A 21296-nucleotide genomic window follows, 5' to 3' on the forward strand; every position below is an offset into this window, starting at 1 on the left:
AACTGCCAATACGATCTAATAACATGAGAGCCATGTGTGCGTTACATTGCAGATATGGAAGTGTGGACCTACTCGTTAAAGATGAGGTCAGGGGCAAAGTAGAGCATCTGTCCATTGGTGTGTTTGTAGGAGCGCCAGCTGAGGCAAAAGGAGGACAGACACATCCATGAGTACTGGATCAGGGTGATTTGGTCCTCAATGGGCAGGCTCCGGAAACCTAGTGCACATGAACACATGCACAGCAGACAGAGATAACGTCACGTTTTAAATGCAGCAAGGAACACTGAGTTAACGCATTTGGACTTAAGCAGCAACTTAAAGAGGCCTTTATCTAGCCTGGCACGTGTGTGTGTGCGCGCGCGCGCGCGTGTGTTTACTCATGTCTATGCATTAAGCGCCGTGTATCTGTGCTACAGCGAGCAGTTTTGTGCCAGTTTTTTATTTTGACATGATAACCACTGGGAAGTATTCACCCATTCTTGTTTCATGCAAATCCCACAAGGCCTCCAGATATTGGCATGCCATCTACGGAGCTCCAAAAATAGACTCAAATAGGAAACTTGCCAAACTCTCAATCAAACTCAGGCAAGGAACCCCTCCTTATCCGAAACACACAGGCCAACTAAGGACACCCAAGTGACTTATCAGGGCTTAGGGACTATTTCAGTCTATATGCGTGTCAATCTGCCAAAAACAATGATTTGTATGAAAACATTTGTGGGAAAGGTATGTCAAATGCCTGGCTGTCAACACTGTTTAGTCAGTTTATATCACGTTATGAGGGTCTTCTCTAAACTGTTACATCTGATCTTTGTGTGTGTGTGTGTTTTTACAGGCTGCTTTAAAGTTAACATCAGAAAAGTATGTGTGCTTAATGACTAACATAACAAGAGACTGGGCACATTGCTGTTACTGACATTGCTGGCCCGTGTTGCCTTGCGTGTCACTCTGCCACATCCAAATGTAAACTGAATGCCGGCAGGGGGCATATCTGAAAGTCGAAGGTGCTCATTTTGACCCTTCTGTCTGGCTTCTATTTATATGTCCGGATATGGCAAGCAGACACCGTGGAGGTATCAAATATTTGCAATACAGCAAATTAAACAGGCTCAAAGAGCTACCTGTGAGGCATCTTTCATTATGTCTGCCACTGACTGGAATTTTAGGGGAACGTGTTTATTCCTTCTCAAACATTATTTTCTCTCAGCTTCCCGTACTCTGGTGTGTATGAAAAAATTAATGAGAAAACTGTTCACATAACAACTGGCAACACTGATGTAAATTAGTTTTGTTTTTTTTTCTTCTATAAGAAATCCTAATCTTGATTTTATTAAATGGTAAAATAGGATTCATCTCTAATCTTGTTGAAGCGCCGCAGAATTATTTCCTGACCTAATATTTAAAATCAAAATTGGGTGCTCTGACAAAACTGGCAGTGTTTTATCCGAAAAAGATCAAAAGTGAAGATGTTGGCGTGTTATCTTCACTAAAACCCCTCTTCATAATTACAATATAGAGTCCCCTCTGATTTTTTAGGCTGGTATTTTTACCAGCTTACCACTTTTTTTGATTCAGCCATAAATAAAACTGAATATCAATTCTTTTGTTAGCAGTAAACTATAAGGCCATGCACATATAACCTACTTCTCTTACACATGTCTTTAGGGACTGCTTCCACTCTTTTCCAACATTCCTAAACATTCCTAGCAAACATTCCTAAACAGCACTTAGGCTTCAGCCCTCTTGCACTAATGGTCACTAACCTGGAAGTACTTTGGCCCATTTCACCATGCGTACCATCTGCTTTCCAGCCAGGCGGTTGAGACTGGATAGCAGGTGGTCAGTGGTGTCAGGCTGTGAGTTGTCATAGCCAGAGTACACTTCTTCGGGCTCAATCAGCTCCAACACGCTGCAGATGGAGGGCGGCAGAAAAGGTGTGACCACCCCAGGCCTGTGGGGCACCAGGGCATTGGCAGCACTGGCATTCAGCTCCTTCTCTGAGGACAGGTAGCCTCCAGCGCCACCTGTAGCAGTTTGGCCATCCTTAGAGCCCTGCAGGTCCTCGCTGACTCCCTTCAGCTTCAACTTCTTGGATTTCCGTGCTGCGGGGTACAAAAGAGCCTTTACTAACAGTGTTAATGGTGGTATTTTTTCTATTTATGTGTCTATCTATGGGTATAAATAATATGCAAATGCAACAAAATGTACTACTTAAGTCAAACATTTATGTCTGCTGTGCTGCTATCACATAAAAAATGTTTGTTCAATTTCCTGTTTACTCACACAATCATATAGTTTTTTGGAAGGTGGTAAACATTAAGATGCAATACAGTCACCTACACTGCACTGTAAACCAGCTAATTACTAGTTATAACATTATAAGTTGTCAATACTATCATATAAGTGTTATTCTAATTTCCTTTTAAAATCAAGGTTAGTCAGTAATTTAACAGAGCCTGCTTCTGCCGGAGCTTTCTTCTGGCTTAAACTGAGTTTTTCATTTCTACTGTTGCCAAGTTCTTGCTCATATGGGGTCATCTGATTCTTGGCATTTTCTCTTTGTTCTCTTAAAACTCTAACATATTTTGGCACATAAGCCTTCATAACTTCTCTCCTCATGGAGCTTTTTAAACAACAGATATAAGCATGTTTAATTTTACCCCTTTCTGCCATGTCTAGGGTGTAAAGTCTCATAGTATATCAAAAATCAACCATTTGTGGGAGCACAGCTGGTAAATACTTAAACTGAAACTTAACTAGAGCCAATCAAAATGTGGGACGTTGTCTGACGAAGGACTGGGTATGAAAATTCTGTGCGGTCCCACATAAAGTGGGACATCTGGCCATCCTACTGCTGGTATAAAAAGTTCCTGACAGGCACTCTTGCTATGCCAGTGTGACTTCTCTTCAGATACTCCAACTTCCTCCCAAAGCCAGGTTTGTTTGGTTAACTGGTAACTCTAAATTAACTGTAGGTGTGAATTAGAGCATGAACACAATCTATCACAAGGCTGACATAAAGAGACAGCCTTTCACCCTGTGACAGGTGGCATAGGCTCCAGCCCAGCCCTCATGCTTTTGTTGCTATAACCACCTTATCTCCATGTATTGCTGTTTCATTGTGTATCATACATCACAGTTCTGATGACAAGCCTAATTACATTGCCATTAGCCAGACAGACAATAATGATGGCTAGTTGTAATACCTTGAAATGTAACACTTTCCTTCTGGGGAAGTAATTCCCCCAGACCCTCGTAGTATAGGCAGGTTTTTACCTTCCTTATTCTTTCTCCATTTTCATCCCTTAAGTATTAAAGTGTAACGTGTTTATAGAGATCAGTTGAGTCTGAATTTTGCTTTCTAATACTGTCTCATTGTCAGGATTTTAATTTTTAAAACAGAGCTTCTAACCAATAAAGGACATCTGACCAGTAACCATGTGATGTTAACTCCTTGGGCCATTTGTGTGACAATGTAAATATTATATGTGTGACAATCATGGTGACGATGTAGGATCAAGAGAACAAGACCCGAGTCACGCAGGACTAGAGACCAGTCTGCAACCATCTGTCAACCACCATTTGTGAGTGAAAAATTAGTATTTCCCAACAGGTTGTGAGCGGTTGCTGGAAGTTGTTGGCAAAAAAAAGTATAAAGTCCCAATCACACAGGCCTACAGAGTGGTCAATGACCCCCTGGCAAAAAGGTATTCCCCAAGATGTTGGCAAGGACTTGGCAAGGACTGTTGTGGTTGCTAGCACATTGCTGCGGTTGCTCAGCATTTTTCCTAATATTAAAGGCAACCGTGGCAAAGTGCTAGCAACCAAAGCAATCAAAAAATAGTTTTTCATTGTAGGGCAAGGGTGGGGAACTCCAGGCCTCCTCGAGGTTTTAGATATGACCCTGGGTCAACACACCTGAATCAAATGATAAGTTCATCACCAGGCCTCTAGAGAACTTGGAGACATGCTGAGAAGGTAATTTAGCCATTTAAATCAGCAGTGTTGCATCAAGGACGTATCTAAAACCTGCAGAACACTGGCCATTGAGGCCTGGAGTTTCCCAACCCCTGGTAGGACCTTCTCTGCAACCAATTTCACTTAGCCAGAGTGGGACAACTTCACCAACTTCCAAGGTGCATGGAAAAGATGACGTGAAGACTCCAGCGACACTTAATGTATTTGCGAACAACTTTTTTGGGTGACCAATGCATTTCGGCTTGTGGCCTTCATCAGGGTCTGGACTTAGCCAGGGCCACCAACTTCCAGGAAACTATACTTGTCAGTCCGGGGGATACATGTTTCCTTAGCAACCAATGATTGTATCACGTCCAATATGGCAGACAACTCTTGAGGAATGTGTGCATGATCTCGTGTGGGAAACCTAAATAGCAGCGTTTTATTTGCTCCAAAATGTCAGTGTCTTTACACACTTTCTTCATCGCTCCAGCTTAGACTAACACGCGAGTCTTTGTGATGATAATTGGAAACGGAAAGTACAGTAAAAGCCTTCTGTTTTCTTTTACTAGAACAAAAACCCTCACGCTGTTAAATTATTCCCTCAAATATAAATGAAGCATTTCAGTTCCACTGATCTCATCGTGCATTAGACAGCAATGCTTCACCACATATTTACAACAGCTTCCTCATCATTAGGGAACCAGACAAAAAAGTCTATTTTTTAATTTCAACTTGCAAAATGCACCTTTTTTTTCCCCTGCAGGTATTACTCTTTCATTATATATCATACTTCTCTAATCGCTCTGTCATAGATGTTAATCAACAGCTCCAAACATGCTCATAGATAACCCCACGAGCAATACCCGACAATGTGTCGCGTGTAAATGTGCAGACACGCTGGTTTAACAGCAAACAAGTTTTAATGTAAGCATACATGGCTTGAAGGAAACAGCATCTTTTTGAGAGAATCGAGAGAGAGCTTCAAGGGTTGTGTGAAAAACAGGTCGTCCCTAATCAGCTCCCACATCTGTTCTTTTTATATGTTTTAGCCAGAGTTGTTTTAACCCATAATAACTGACAGAACTGGTTTATTAGCATGTAAACTACATTAACGACATTTTAAAATCAACACCCCAGCAGGTTTTCTCTGACCAGGCAATGTCCTCACCTTTTGTATGGAGTCCTGATAATAAGTATATTTGTGCAGCTTACGTGGTTTTTATTTTGCTTTTCGATATCTTACTTTATTCCGTCCTCACGATCAAATTTATCAGTGCATCACTGGACGCTGCACTACATTTACGACTCCGATGCTGATTCAAATCGGCAGCTCCGAGTGCGCTCACAGCCGGAGTTAAAAAGCGCCTTTAAGACTTTAATAACAGTAAAATGTTGGTTTCAGTAAAACCGGCTAACCCAGAGTTCAATTTGCATCATGATGCCAGCCCCAGGTCTCTTGTAGCTGATGCTCTGCTAGCACCAGAAAAATGAAAAAGACTGCTGTCCTTTACGAAACATGAAATTGTTTTTCCTTAATGTTAGCTTTCAGGCAAACCTCACTAAAACGGTTTTAAATGCAGCAGCTTTCTTTACTGGTCATCACAACAGAATTGGGGACAAACAGCTGAGGCCTCACTGGTAACCTTAAGTTAATTTTTGAGTCACGGTTATGTGATGCCTTTCAACACCTCAGCACTACAGAAAGAGGATATGTATATTCCAAACTATGTATGCTTAAGGTGACAATTGTTTGCTTTTAAACTGATGTCTTGCTATACTTGCATGCGATAACATTGCTGGTTTTACAACTGTTGCCTGTGGTGAGGCCTGAGGTGCATTATCAGAGGGTAACCATAACTATAACATCTGACTGGAGTCAGACACTGTAACCGTTTTGTTTCTTGTCGTTTTATGTGCTCTGGTCTGGTCTCATCTGTGTCTAAATTTGAGGCTAGAATCATTTTTTTACATGACAGATTCAATGAAATCGAGTAATGTACTTAAACCTAGAAATTTGTGTCTATTGTCTTGGTGTGCTACATTTCATCAGACACCAACACAGCTGCTTCTGACATATTAGAACACACCTTCATCCTTGCACCCACCTATCTACTCCTATTAGCCGGTGAGGTTGCTTATTACTGACACGTTTGCCTCTTCTCAGTGCATAAAAAATGTGTTTGCTTTCAGATAATATGTAAAAATAAAACAGTCAGCTTTTGTATTTCTTATCACAATTATAACAGTTTTTGTTACAGCACACAGATTTTTCTTATCAGTGCATGCAGTGTAATATTTACAGACACCATTGTAAACTATTGAGTGTTTACAATATTCCAATTCATATCAAGCCTCTTTCTTTTACTCAGACTATTAATTACATGGAGAAAGGGATATTGTTTGCTAACGTTAGCAGCTAACGCTCCACCTTTTTTTTGATTCCTGAGTTCACTTGCTAGACGTAACTGCATGCTGTTACTTCAAGCTAGTTTTCCTGGCTGCCTATTGTTCTTAGCAATAATGGTAAATGGTAAATGGCCTGTATTTGTATAGCGCTTTTACTAGTCCCGCCTAAGGACCCCAAAGCGCTTTACACACCCAGTCATCCACCCATTCACACACTGGTGGAGGCAAGCTACAGTTGTAGCCACAGCTGCCCTGGGGCAGACTGACAGAAGCGAGGCTGCCATATCCAGGCCGTTCTCACTCCCGAGGCGTAACATGCCGACGTTTTGTCACGTCCCGCGGCGTTCCTGAGGAACGCGAAAGGAGACCGTCGGCATTCTTATGGTACGCAGCAGGTTATGGCTGAAATCCAGTGCAAGGACGCTCCCGCGGTAATAGACGCTCCAGCCCTGTATTCCAGCCCTAAACCTAACCTTATCCCTAGCCCTAACCATAACCTTTTTCCTGATCTTAACCAGGACTTTAATGATGTTAAATAGCGTGTTTCTAAGGGATTTGCAGAGAAAGAGCGAACATGTGTAGATTGAGTCCATATGGTTGTCATATTTCCTCATTTTTCCGAGGTCGTCATTTAGGAATGTGGTGGGTAGCTGAAAACGTAATATGTTGACGATTTGTCACCTAGCGTAAAATGTTACGCTTTGGGAGTGAGAACGTGTTGTCATATCGCACCATCGGCCCTTCTGGCCAACACCAGTAGGCGGTAGGTGAAGTGTCTTGCCCACGGACACAATGACCGAGACTGTCCGAGCCAGGGCTCGAACCGGCAACCTTCCCATTACAAGGTGAACTCCCAACTCTTGAGCCACGATCGCATCATGAATCTTCCAAAGCTGTTTTTACCAGTAACATACAGGGAGTGCAGAATTATTAGGCAAGTTGTATTTTTGAGGAATAATTTTATTATTGAACAACAACCATGTTCTCAATGAACCCACAAAACTCATTAATATCAAAGCGGAATGTTTTTGGAAGTAGTTTTTAGTTTGTTTTTAGTTTCAGCTATTTTAGGGGGATATCTGTGTGTGCAGGTGACTATTACTGTGCATAATTATTAGGCAACTTAACAAAAAACAAATATATACCCATTTCAATGATTTATTTTTACCTATGAAACAAATATAACATCTCCACATTCACAAATATACATTTCTGACATTCAAAAACAAAACAAAAACAAATCAGCGACCAATATAGCCACCTTTCTTTGCAAGGACACTCAAAAGCCTGCCATCCATGGATTCTGTCAGTGTTTTGATCTGTTCACCATCAACATTGCGTGCAGCAGCAACCACAGCCTCCCAGACACTGTTCAGAGAGGTGTACCGTTTTCCCTCCTTGTAAATCTCACATTTGATGATGGACCACAGGTTCTCAATGGGGTTCAGATCAGGTGAACAAGGTGGCCATGTCATTAGTTTTTCTTCTTTTATACCCTTTCTTGCCAGCCACGCTGTGGAGTACTTGGACGTGTGTGATGGAGCATTGTCCTGCATGAAAATCATGTTTTTCTTGAAGGATGCAGACTTCTTCCTGTACCACTGCTTGAAGAAGGTGTCTTCCAGAAACTGGCAGTAGGACTGGGAGTTGAGCTTGACTCCATCCTCAACCCGAAAAGGCCCCACAAGCTCATCTTTGATGATACCAGCCCAAACCAGTACTCCACCTCCACCTTGCTGGCGTCTGAGTCGGACTGGAGCTCTCTGCCCTTTACCAATCCAGCCACGGGCCCATCCATCTGGCCCATCAAGACTCACTCTCATTTCATCAGTCCATAAAACCTTAGAAAAATCAGTCTTGAGATATTTCTTGGCCCAGTCTTGACGTTTCAGCTTGTGTGTCTTGTTCAGTGGTGGTCGTCTTTCAGCCTTTCTTACCTTGGCCATGTCTCTGAGTATTGCACACCTTGTGCTTTTGGGCACTCCAGTGATGTTGCAGCTCTGAGATATGGCCAAACTGGTGGCAAGTGGCATCTTGGCAACTGCACGCTTGACTTTTCTCAGTTCATGGGCAGTTATTTTGCGCCTTGGTTTTTCCACACGCTTCTTGCGACCCTGTTGACTATTTTGAATGAAACGCTTGATTGTTCGATGATCACGCTTCAGAAGCTTTGCAATTTTGAGATCCCTCTGCAAGATATCTCACTATTTTTGACTTTTCTGAGCCTGTCAAGTCCTTCTTTTGACCCATTTTGCCAAAGGAAAGGACGTTGCCTAATAATTATGCACACCTGATATACGGTGTTGATGTCATTAGACCACACCCCTTCTGATTACAGAGATGCACATCACCTAATATGCTTAATTGGTAGTAGGCTTTCGAGCCTATACAGCTTGGAGTAAGACAACATGCATGCAGAGGATGGTGTGGACAAAATACTCATTTGCCTAATAATTCTGCACTCCCTGTATATGGCACATGCAGACATACCCAAAGACAGTATAAAACACGGTTCTAGCTTCCGGTTGGAAAAATGAGCACCTTCAACCTGCACTTTACCCGAAGCCCACCACATGGCGATAGTTGTGATTACAAAGAGCCTTCCCGTACTATAGTTCACTGTAGGAAAATAGCTTTCTGACTTGACCTCTGTAAAAAATTTTCTGCTCATTCTGGGTTCATGCTGAATGAAATATTACATCTATTTTGTAAATCCAGGTCATACTATGTTTCAAAAAGAGGATTTGCCACAATAAGCTCATTTGCTTGTGATTAACAAGCCATTAGCCAATTAACAACTGGTTTTACAGAAAGACCCGCCTCTCCTCACCACTGTCTGTTTTTTTCTTCTTTTTATTCCAAACCAAGACGAGGACGGTGAAATTGCTAATCTCGGGGCATCAATCGAGACTATAAAAATCAATGCCGTCTACAACGACACCTCACAAAACTGTTGGGGTTACCACAGCAGGTAGTTCCCCTATGTTTCATTTGACAGATTTTTTTCCCTCTTCCTGACTCCTTCCTGATTTATGTCTCATCCTGGGATCAAACCAGAGCTTCACTTGTTGCCAAATGTATAAACCACTGTTGAGCTACATAAAGCTGTTGCTACTCTTTAGCTAATAAATAAATGTCTATAAGCTAAATTTTCAGTGGTATTTCAGGTTTGTTTAAATATCACATATTTGATACAGTTACCAAATTTGCTACTTCTTTGTGCTCTCCGCTCTCACTAGGTTGGTGTAATTTGCATGAGCTGCTTTAAATTCATGTAGCTAGTCCATTACTTTTTTCTTAAAGTTCCTTAAAATGATGCTAATTTGTTGTTTTTTATAGTTGCTTTCTACATATTTGCACTTACTGTAGCTGTGGGCTGAGCTGACTAACTCGGTGGTGCCTGTACGATAGAGCATGATTAAGGGGTTATCCATCTGTGGTCTGATTTATCTCCTCGAATCACTGCAACTCATCCTTCACTCATGATTCTGATAATGTTGCTTCTGGTCAACTCTGCCTCTTTCACACGGAGATGCTCCAAGTTAAAAGAATCAGCCGATAACTAGCTTAATGTTGCCAGGACAACCAGTGGTAGCCAAAGTGAAGGCAGATGACTTCCAGATTGAACATGCGTCATGGTACAGATCCCATGTCTCTTGTAAATGATGCTATAGCGGCTGTAGGAATAAATATTTATAAAAGGGACTACTTACACTTCACACAGCATGAAATAATATTATCATATTTGTTGGCTGGAAGGCAAACTTCACAAAACAAATAAACAAAAATCAAATTCTGATTTTAAAAGAGCATTACAAAAATATGTCTATTATTAAGTTTTGGGAACATGTCAGCTTTCTTTACTGGTCTTCACAGCATACAGTAATTAGGTTTAAACAGCTGAAGTCTCTTTCAATGGATTACGCTGCTGCTACTCAGAAATACACTTGCTGGCAACCTTAAGTTTTATGTATTTGTGACTCATGGTCATACGATGCTTTTCAACACCTCGTAGAAATACTGAAAGAAGAGAGAGAAGAGAGTGTTCAAGCTGTTCAAACTACTTCAAGCTATGAGTGCTGATACATTGCTGGGTGTGAAAGTATTGTATGTGGCTAATTACTGGAGGGTATCTGTAATCAGACTACTTTTTTGGTGCCATTTTCCAGTCCCATGTGTGCTGAACTCGCTGTGCTGAAGGGCAGTGTTTAATGTGACTAACACTCTATAATACTGTGGCTTCTATCTCACTCTGGTATTCTGCTTTAAAATCCAGCTTCACCCCTGCATCTACCTATAGACTTATTATCCTCGTATACCCGGTTCTTCACAGACAGTAAACATTGTGTCTGCTCTCAGACCGTTATAATACCCACCAAAACAAAGTGGGCTCTGTTCCTATAATACCCTAGCAACTCACTATTACATCCATTTCATATTGTTTTGTTGTCTGAAATATATAGAGGCAAATTAAATTGTCTGTGGAAAAGTAAGCTTCCAGAAGTTTATAGGACAGAAAATGGATCTTAAAATCCTTTTCCGAAATTGATTTTTGTAATCAGCGTCTGTTTATGTGAGTTTTGTTATACTGTGAGTTGGTTGGCCGGCTTCCTGGATAAACTTTGTCCCAAATATTGGATGTACCTCTTCAAATCATAGGCCTTATAACAAAATAGGTCGTACTCTCATTTAAAACGTTTGGCATTTCACTTTTATTCTGAGGAGTTCAATTCAAGTGGCCATTCTTATGGTGTAATTCTGAAGGTTAACATTTTTATACCATCAAAAGTTATCGTATTATAAAAATCCCTTAAAAAAAAGAGTATAATAATTCATTCAGAGCTAGAATTTCTTTTACATGGCTTCAGTAGTAGTTGGTGAATATTCAATTGTTTAGTAAACCTAAAACTATTTATCCTATTTTTAAGGTGCTTTTTACAATATTCAATATGCCTTTATGCATATATTTCATTGTTTATCTAGTAAATTGCTAAAATCCTAAAATGTGTCTGTACAATTTTAAGCAGAGTCTTTTTTTATGTGTTTACATTTGTGGTGAAATTCACTTCCCTTTGGGAGCGTAGAATTGGAAACCATTTGTAATTTCAATCCCTCTAATGGAGTGAAAATCTATCAAGTGTGCTTTTAGCTTTGCGCGTTCCACTGTGACCCTGAATTGGAATATGCCTGTGGCAAAAAAAATGAATACATTTCACTTAAAAGAATAAATAAATAAATAAAACACAAATTTTCCCCGCTAAAATACAGTGTCATACTTCTTTATAACACAATGCTGCAACTTGTCTGCAGGCTTTTTTTTAAGCTTGTACTGTATATATTATTGTTGAGCTACACCTGCTGTAGATGCATTATGCATATTATATTCAGACACATAATATAAACACAAACATCCTCTGACTCAGCATCCCAGGGCCTCTTGTGACTATATACGGACCTACATTTATAATTTCTATGAACCAAACAGAGGCTGACTTAAATGCCACATCTGAGACAAGTGACCGGGCAAATGTGTAATGAGGATGTGACTCCTTACCTCCTAGGTTCATCCCAGCCTGGAGACACTTCCGTACACGACACGCTGGACAGTTTTTCCTTCGGATCTTGTCAATGATACAGTCGTTTCTCCCAGCGCACAGGTAGTTATGCTGACCTACAGGGAGACAAGACCTTGTCAGTTTGATGATGACAATCCTGAAGCTTGACACAGAATAATAGTGATATTTTCAAAGTTTTGGAGAAAACAGGTTTTTTTGTCTGTTTTTGTTTTTTCTTAGAAGAAAAAAAAGCAAAGCAGGAGATAGAAGCCGTTTACCTATAGAGGAAGGATAATAGTTCTGAACATTTTCCAGGAAATATACAACCAATTACATGAATGGCAGGAAATGTTTCATTCTAATGTCAGATCTCTGTGAGCCACTGTAATGTAGGTCATCAAGGTAAGCTGTAAAAAAAAATGTGTGGCAATATCGGTTTTCACGACTGTGAAAATGATTAAAATTGTGATTATTCCGCTCTCACCTATAACTAATAGTGCATTAGACAGTAAATAGCATGAGAGTTTTTAGAATTCGCCGGAGCCAGGACTCTGACTGCAGCTAGACTATTCCTGACAGTGATGCTAACATGGCGAGAATCCCTCCTGCCTCCTGCCTAGCCCTGAGCTAAACCCAATGATCTCCCATTTCAGAGAGCTTCCTTCCGCTCCACTAGCTCTTCACTGTACAGCTCCGCTCTCCTCCTCCACTCTTCTCCTTCGCTACGCCTGCGTCTCCATCCCTCCTTTTCCACACGTCCGCCAGCCTCAGAGCGCCATACGCCCACACACAGACAGGCTCATGCACATGCACACATACAGTCATTCACTCTCACTATCTCACATGCGCACACATGCACATACAGCCAAAGCTGCTCCACTTGGCAATTTCAAAAAATAAAATAAATAAATAATGCAAATCTTGTATCTGATTCCACAAAGAAATAAACACACACACACACACAGGGACTGAAATCACAACCCAACCCGGATGGAGTGGTACAGTGTGCCATTGTGACCCTAATGACCTAAGTATAAGGCTTAGCTCCCTCAGGGCTTATGTTAAAACTGTGTGTCCCTCCCACAAACACATACATGGTTGCGCGCATGCAAATGCTTGCATGTCTGTGCATATTGCTCCGTATTTTCCCTTGCATGTTTGTTGTCAGTTGTTTGTTTCTCTCAAAGTACGCAAAATTTCTGTCGTGGATCGCAATGTTTTTAGTACGGGAGCTCGCCGTGTGGCGTTCACATACAGTTTATCTCCAGCGACAATGCTGCTGTGCATTGGATTTTGTTGCACCTACAGTACAGTATCTGTATTTGTGTGTAGGACTGAGTAGAAGTTGTTTTCTGAGCTAGCGGGAGTAGTGCGCAGTGTGTCTGTCTGGCTGCTGCCAAAAGCCAAGGAACCGAGCTGCAGGAGGAGAGGCAGCAGCTGTAGCCCCACCACTATTTCTGGCTAAATCACATGACCGTTACATAAGCCCATTTTTCTTGCTCTAAAAAACAGTAAACTGCGACACAGGATACACAACGCAGCCATCCCATTCCCTGCACCCCCCCCATCCTCATCCACACACACACACACACACACACAAACACATGCTTACAGTATACACAATCACACATTTGCGCCTCTTTAGGCCAGACCGAAAGGCAGTTCCGAAACTCTGGAGTCCTCGTGTCAACTGTTTGGCTCATTCCTGTGAATCTTGTTAATAATTGTTAGAGTGAAATACACTTTAAGAGCCAGCCAAAGTCGCAGTCCGATGGTGGATACGTGTGCAACTTTGTGTGTGAGTTTGTGTGTAGGTGTGTGTGTGTGTGTGTGTGTCAAGCATGAGAATTTATTTATGCACACTGTGCATGCGCTCACATATACTCGCGCAACATGTTTATCTTTTAAATTACCTCTTGATTTGTGCAGAATGAAGAGGAAACTCCCATAATAAAAACTGAGAAATTTTAAATATTTAGAAAATACGAATGTAAGGAGCAATGCATTATTAGGAAATTCTTCTAAGAAGGAAATTTTCTTTCCAATTGACCTACAGCACTCTGGCCACTCAGGAAGCTACAGTTCGGCTGCTCTCAAAAGCGAAAATCAGCTTCAGGCCTTTGCTAAAATACAGCCTTTAACCTGACATATTTAAATAGCCAATAAACACAAGTGGTCAGACCCCTGTTTGTGACAATAACCTCACAAATACAGATGCAGACGCACATGGATAACGGCACCGAAGGACACTTGCCAGTGGACGCACACTTCTTCACTGGGTACTGTTGCTGTGGACTTAACTAAAGAACGCAATCGTGGACGACAGTAATTTAATTATTGACGAGCAAAGCATTTGGCCAATTCTGTGATCACGGTTCATTGGTGTTTATGCAACCTATCATTACACAGATACCAAAATAGCAAACACAAAAAAACCCAAACAAAAAAAACAGATGTAATTGTTGTCACCAGTGAGCCAGCAGTATGCAAATCACTGCCTTGCAATGGCATCGCTACTCCGCTTCTTTGGACAGCACACAAACAGCTGTGTTGGATGAGGCTTTACACAATTAGGTTTGTGCTCTTATTTAAAACTACTAAATCTATGATGCCAAGTGGTCCCAGCTTTTAGGCATTTTTTTTCTTGCAATATAACTATGTGAAAACTTTCTGTCATCTAAGGCATGTTTTGAAAATAATTCTCTGCAAATTGATAAGTATCCTGATCGCCTCTGCAAAGGATGAAGACATTTTTCCATAATTGTGGTGGTATACCTATTTTTAATGAACAGAGCAGGAGCTGGTACGGCAAGAATATTTGCAGCAGGACTTTATAACGTAACGCCACTCCCTTAGTGCTGTATCTTTAAAAAGAAAAAACAATTACCAGTGAAGACAGTGATAAAGCCCATCAGATTGGCGGCCCTTATTTGGTTGAACACAAAAGGTGTAACCCACATTGAAGTCACAGAACAAAGGTATCACCAGGGAGCAGGAAGAGATGGAGGTCAGATTATATCCGCTGGGGAGACATGCAGGTCAGCCTAGGCCAGAGGAACTGATGGCATGGAGGAAGTAGTGCGAGTTATATCATCACACAAGCACCAAAACATATGGTGTACTTGTTAGTGCCACAACAGGCTTTATAGGACAGTAGACAGTGTTATGTATGTTGTTTTTATTGATAAAATGAGGCATTAAATAGAACATAGTGAACAACCACTTAAACAAGAATATTATATGTCTGTAGTGCAAGACGTTGTTCAAGTGCACAATTTTAATATAAAAAATAATTTGTAGCATGTATTGTACTCATGTATTGTTTATGTATATGAATATTCCTAAAAGAATGCATAATTTAATAGTATTTAATAGTGTAATAAGATATCCCTTCTAATATCATTACAGGTGTATTTGCAATCGGGGCGACACACATGCTTAGAGTAAGTCATTTTTACCCCGAGCCGTACACCTGAATTTCTTTCCTCTTGTGCCTCCGGTTGTTACTTTGCTATGCAGTTTCTGATTAAAGGATGTGTGATGTGGGGAACGTGTTGGCAAGCTGAGATCGGGACAACACTGACTCCAGCCGTCATTACATGAGCTCCTTCACACACAACCTGAAGCATTCACAGAGGAGGCACTGCAGGGAGGCCTTTTCCCCTCCCCCCCGAGCCTGAGCTGAGCAACGGGATTGGACAGCAGAGCTGTCAATCCAAACAAAAACCGGGCAAGACGTGTCCTCAGACGACCTCTTCCTCTGAGGAGGCAAGGAAGAATGAGTTTTTCAGATTGACACGAGCGCCACGGAAACCACGGCCCAGTCGGATTTTTAGAGCTGAATGAGGGCGTAGCAAGGTTGAGTAATTTCTCGTGTATCACGTAAACCCAAAGTTAAAAAAAAAAAAAAAAGAGGAACAGTAAGAGCAGCTAGTGAGCTCCAAGCATGGCCTGGTATTATTACGAGGAGCAGACATGCCAAGCCACTGATGACATGCGAATAATAAGTTGGCGCTGAACGCTTCAAATGTGCGCCACATGGAGCCGTTTATTGAGTGCAGCTGTCTTGTATCAACAAACTTGTCTTTAGAGGAGTGAAAGCAGGAAAGAAGCACATATGAATGCATTCAGCTATTTCCACATTTCATTAGCAGCGATGGCACATATTTACAAAGCGCTGTTTTATGTCAGAGGGTTGTTTTCTGCAGCGCAGGACTAATCCATAACCTGAAGAGTTAACTGCAAGACATTTACTGCAGGTTTGCATGACAGTTTAGTCAATAACATAAGTACAGCTGCCTTATGAGCTTCATTAGTCATTCTATATCTATTTATCGGACAATTAACATGCCAGATGTAACGGTAAATACAGTAAATGTCTAACAATAGCTGCCATTCTCTAAAAGATAAACTGGATTATTTGTAGTAATTGCTTATCTATGTACTGATATTTTGGTGTCACAGCACTGTGTGAGAACGTAGTTACTAAATACTACTGAGATGGGTTTTTTTGTTGTTTTTTTAAGGTGTTGCACTTTGTAGACAGTTTCTACAGGCTAAATGCCAACATTATTTCGGCCTTTTAGCCAGAATAATCAGAGTACAGTAGTTTTAATAATGCAGTTTTCCCACAGACTGAGATACTTTTTGTGTATTATTAAAAATTAAGATCCCGTAGACAGACTCCAACCTTATTGGCTTTGACTGCAGCAACCAACCATATAGTCTCTGTTCTGCTCTGCAGTGCTGACACATGAACTATCTTTCCACCTTTGTCAGGTTCAAGTTAAACTGGCCCGAGGCTCACAATGAATGTCTGCAGCACATCTTATTTGTAGAAGAAGGGCTGTCATTGCCAACTGCAGTCCAAGACAGCAGGACAAGAAACAGCCAAATGATAGAAACAGCTAAATGAAATCGAGGTTTCTCACAAGGCGTCATACGCACATTGCTCTACAGTTGTCTGCCATATTGGAAGTGATACAACCACTGGTTGCTAGGGAAAAATGTTTTCCCCGACTGGTTAGCGTCAGAAATTGCTGTTTCTTGCTTCGTGAAATCGGATGCAAAGAAGTTGCTGCACCAAAAAAAAAAAAAAACTAACTAAAACAAACTTTTAGCAATTGATTTGGTTGCTAGCAGGTTGCCACGGTTGCTTGTAGTTCTTCACATTGGTTTGCAAATAGTGCATTTTGGGAAAGTGCGATGCGAACAATCCAGAAGTGGAGAAAGTTTACCTTCAAAGTAAAAGTTGTGAAATATGTTAATTGAAAGGGAACCTTCTACATTTCTGGTTTGTGTCACACTTTTCTGTTTCATTAAAACTACAGCTGGAGTAATATACCAGTGACCGAAACAACCACAACCAGGCTTCATGTGTTTGTCATATGGTTGCAGACCACTCTCTAGGCCTGTGTGACTAACCCTTTCCCTTGGTTTTACATTGTCACCATGATTTATGTCACCGGTGGTATCACGTTCTTAAAAGGACAAAAATGATGCTGAGTGAATGGTGCTAATGCAGCTGGGTGGCTAATCCAAAGTGAACACAAAATGTGTAGTTTGAGCTTAATTCGCAGTACTGTATACCACAGTGTTTAAATATCATTTTGCTTATCAGTCATTGTGTTGGGTAGTTCTAATCTATGAATAGCAGCAGCAGCAGGTACTTTAATAAGTTGTTGTTGCTGCCCTCTGTATTCTAAAAGGAAAAGTTTTGCCACCAGCAGCCAGCAGGGAGTTATTTTGGACTATCTAAATGAATAGTGATATAGCTGTAATGTCAACAGCCAATTTAACAAGTTTAAAAAATGATTATTTTTTCCTCCCGCAGGTTATAATTGCTCCACATAAGCACAAATACACGGCATTGTGATTTAATTAACGGCTCAACCCCGACTGCCAACACAGCATCTCGTGGCGCTTTGATGCCTCATCCCACCAAAGAGCTTGAACAAATGTCCTGCTAATTCACACTACTAACACAGTAAGTCAAGACAAATGATAAGAGCACTTATCTACATCTGCACTGCAAATAGAAACGTTTGCCCCCACACGGTACAAAGTGTCGTAAACTTCAACTTTTAATGTAGCAGCTTGATTGGCTTATATGTTTCCCAGTAATCAGCAAAATGTCCGCTTTGGCGTGATGGACTTCTCCCACTGATTGCTATTGGGGATTATGTAAGTGCCATGTGTTTCTCATGCAGTGCCTCTGATATACATTTATCCCGTGAGCATTAGCAATTAGAGGGCGTGTAATGTTAATATATAATAATAAATACATTTTAATAAATAATTTTAATGCATACTGTATGTTGTGAGGTAAGAATGAACCGAGGGCTGTTTTTTTTTCCTTTGGCAAACTGGGAGCCAGAGAGTTCTCAACACCTAATTTAATATTAATATATATTTCACAGGCTCATGGTTCTAAACTTTATAGTGTACAGTTGGCAGCACCTTCTGGTAGATATGACAACATTAAGTGGAATGAATATTAGTCCTCTTGAGGAGAACTGTAAGTGAACAGATTTGGACAGTGAAGGGCCCATGTGGCCAATAGATATTCCAAACAGATGGTCTAAATGTAAATCTAAAACGTAGACTTCAAAAGGATAACCGTGCTGAGGCCCAGTGATGTTAAAAAAGAAAAGAAAAGCTACCTAGCAATGACCTATATGACTCGAGTAAAGAGAAAACCAGACTCTTCACAATCACAGAATATCATCTGATTTGTTGATGACTTCAGAATGCTAGCTCTGTAGTAAGGGCTGTGAGCCAGTTAGTCGTCTAATGAGCTACAGCCGACCGAAAACTTGTGTCCCCCGAGGCAGGCCGTGCCAAAAGAAATTAAGCATGGGCTGGATTATTCCCCTTGTACAGATGCCCACTCTCTGCAGTCTTCTTTTATATCTTCCATGCCAAGTCTAAGTTTTTAACTTTGAGAGAAAAGAGGAGGAGAAGGAGGAGGAAATACTGGGAGAGGGGCGGAGTGAAACGTCTCCTCACGTCCTGACTTACACCTCTCCGGCACTCGCTGCTGACACATCATTTTCCATCCCTCTCCATGTTACTTACTCCCAGCTCCTCCTCTCTTTATCTCGGTCTGCGTCTGACTTTTTCTTTGTCCTTCCTCCCCCTCCTCCCTCGCTGTATCCGTTTCACCGTCCTCTATCTCTCTTCCCTTTGCAAAATCCTTCTCTCACTATTTTCATCCTTTGCTTCGCTCTCCATCCACCTCAGCAGCGGCAGCAGTAGCTATTGAGGGGGGTCAAGTAAGGTAAAAGCTCACATGTCTCATGCAAACTTGATGACATAACACCACTCTAGGGGTTGCTTTCATAGTTTGCACAGTTGCCTTTTTTCTTTTTTTGGTTGTGCAGAATCAAGAGGAAATTCCCATAAACCCCCCCCCCCCCCGAGAAATACTGAATATTGAGAAAATATGAATGTAAGGATCACCGTGTTAAATTTGAAAGGCATTATGCAATCACTGAAGCCTTTTCTGTGTTTTTATAAGAGCAACAAATATGGTTTTAGCACCGTAATTACAAAGAGAAGTGAGCACTTTCTGGTGCCTCACCTGACTAGCGCTCCCGCACAAAATCCGATCTTGAGTGTCTGCCGCCGGCGTTGTGCCAGACAGGCTTGAAGCAAGAACAACGGCATGTCTGATTTGATAACCCCAGACACATAATCTGGTTTTAGGTCTCTACGTAATGACGGTGTGTAAATATCATCAAATTAAGGCATGATTTGATTGGGAATGAATGCAATTCCTTCAATGGTCAGGAAAACACCTAGAGGGCCTGACGGCTGGCTGGCTAGCAGCCTTGTTTGCTCCTGTTCCCCCCCCGCCTTCACTGGGTCTGTAAAAGTGTGTTTTGCATTCAAACACTCATCTAAATGAGTTAGGCCAAAGCCTCAGGCAACAGGCACAACATGAAAAGCACATTATGACTGGTGCTGATTTTCCCCAAGCTAAATATAACATAAAGGGCTGCTGCTGGAGACTAACCTACTGAATTGCTTTTTTCTTCCCCGATGACTCACTCTATAAATGTAATGCCTAATTTTGGTCATTTTAATGATATTTTAGGAATAAATAAACAGATGGTCTAGTGAGATTAAACAGTAGTTTGTTGCATACATGCAACAGTGTAGTGGAAATTTTAAAAAGCAACTATGGGTAATAATTCTTGCAAAAAAAGTAGAGTGTGCTGAATGTGTGGAAAGAGCAACTTGCCACCATGTCCTTGTTTAAGTGAGCTCTTTAAAATGTTGTTGTTACATCTGAAAATGACTTATACCATTTTTCTCATTAACATTTTCCCCAGCTCCTACCTAACATAAGAGGCACATTACAAAGTGAGATTAAAGTCATCAGTCTTTTTACCTGGATAAATCACCGTGGTAACTTGTGCTGGACACATAACCTGGCAGGGTTATGCAGTTAGTGGGGTTAGGTTAATTGTTGACTCTAAATTGCTTATAGGTGTGAATGTGAGTGCAAATGGTCATCTGTCTCTCTCTGTTAGCCCTGCGACTGTCCAGGGTGTACTCCGCCTCTCGTACTGTGAAAGCTAGGATAGGCTTCAGCTCGCCCCACGAAACCTTGAATTGGATAAGCGGAGGAGAATGAATGGATGGGGTGGCTGTCGCTCAGGAGGTATAGGAGGTCATCTACTAATCGGAATGTTGGCGGTTCAATCCATGACTGCTCCAGTCTACATGTCAAAGTACCCAAGTTGCTCTGAATGTGAGTGAATGTTAGATAAAAGCACTTCAGCATAGAAAACAAGCTGGTGTGAATGGGTGTGAATGGCTGAATGCACTTTTCTGGTCTAATTTCCATCTTATTTGTTGTGTGTTGCATTTTACTGTTATATTTTGTGTACCTTACAGAATTTGTTGAATTTTAATTTCACCACTTTGTCATCACCATTTAACAGTATCTCTGATTGGAGTAGGCGACACTCATAAGGATAGTCTTGTGTAGAAGAAGAGTCACATGATGCGTGAAACAGAAAGCACGGCTTAACAAAGAAAGATGGTTACCATCGATGTCATACCTATTAATTCAGACTGGGTTTGAAGTTTTGTTAGTGTCCTTCATAGCATATCACTCTGGTATAAGATCCTCCGAATAAGCAGAATATTGGCCAATAAGTCTGAGAGTTGTAATTGTCAGTTAAAGCGATTCTCTTCAGTTATCTGATATTGAGTGAAATAATTAATTAGAAATTCCTGCAACGTAATTGAACAGTATTAATGTGTCTTTTCTTTTTTTTCCTGTATAAAAAATATGAGAGTCCAAAGCACAGCAACGAAAAGAGGCAAACGGAACTAGCATCTTAGGCTACGTTCACACTGCAG

The 21296-nt window shown here is 41.1% G+C and overlaps 1 protein-coding gene across 2 annotated transcripts in view; it reads right to left on the minus strand.

Moving 5' to 3' along the window:
• nr3c2 (nuclear receptor subfamily 3, group C, member 2) overlaps positions 1-21296 on the minus strand; it is an 85192-nt gene that overhangs the window by 16797 nt on the left and 47099 nt on the right. For both annotated transcript variants that reach the window (XM_084931647.1, XM_084931646.1), the window contains exons 4-6: positions 11921-12037; positions 1764-2102; positions 73-217 (exon numbers count right to left, since the gene is read on the minus strand). In XM_084931647.1, coding sequence (XP_084787773.1) covers positions 73-217; positions 1764-2102; positions 11921-12037 — 601 coding nt within the window. The remainder of the gene's footprint in view (positions 1-72; positions 218-1763; positions 2103-11920; positions 12038-21296) is intronic.

This window comes from Perissodus microlepis, chromosome 6, assembly GCF_051167445.1.
Source record: "Perissodus microlepis isolate ML-2025 ecotype Zambia chromosome 6, ASM5116744v1, whole genome shotgun sequence".
In the NCBI taxonomy this organism is placed as follows: domain Eukaryota; kingdom Metazoa; phylum Chordata; class Actinopteri; order Cichliformes; family Cichlidae; genus Perissodus; species Perissodus microlepis.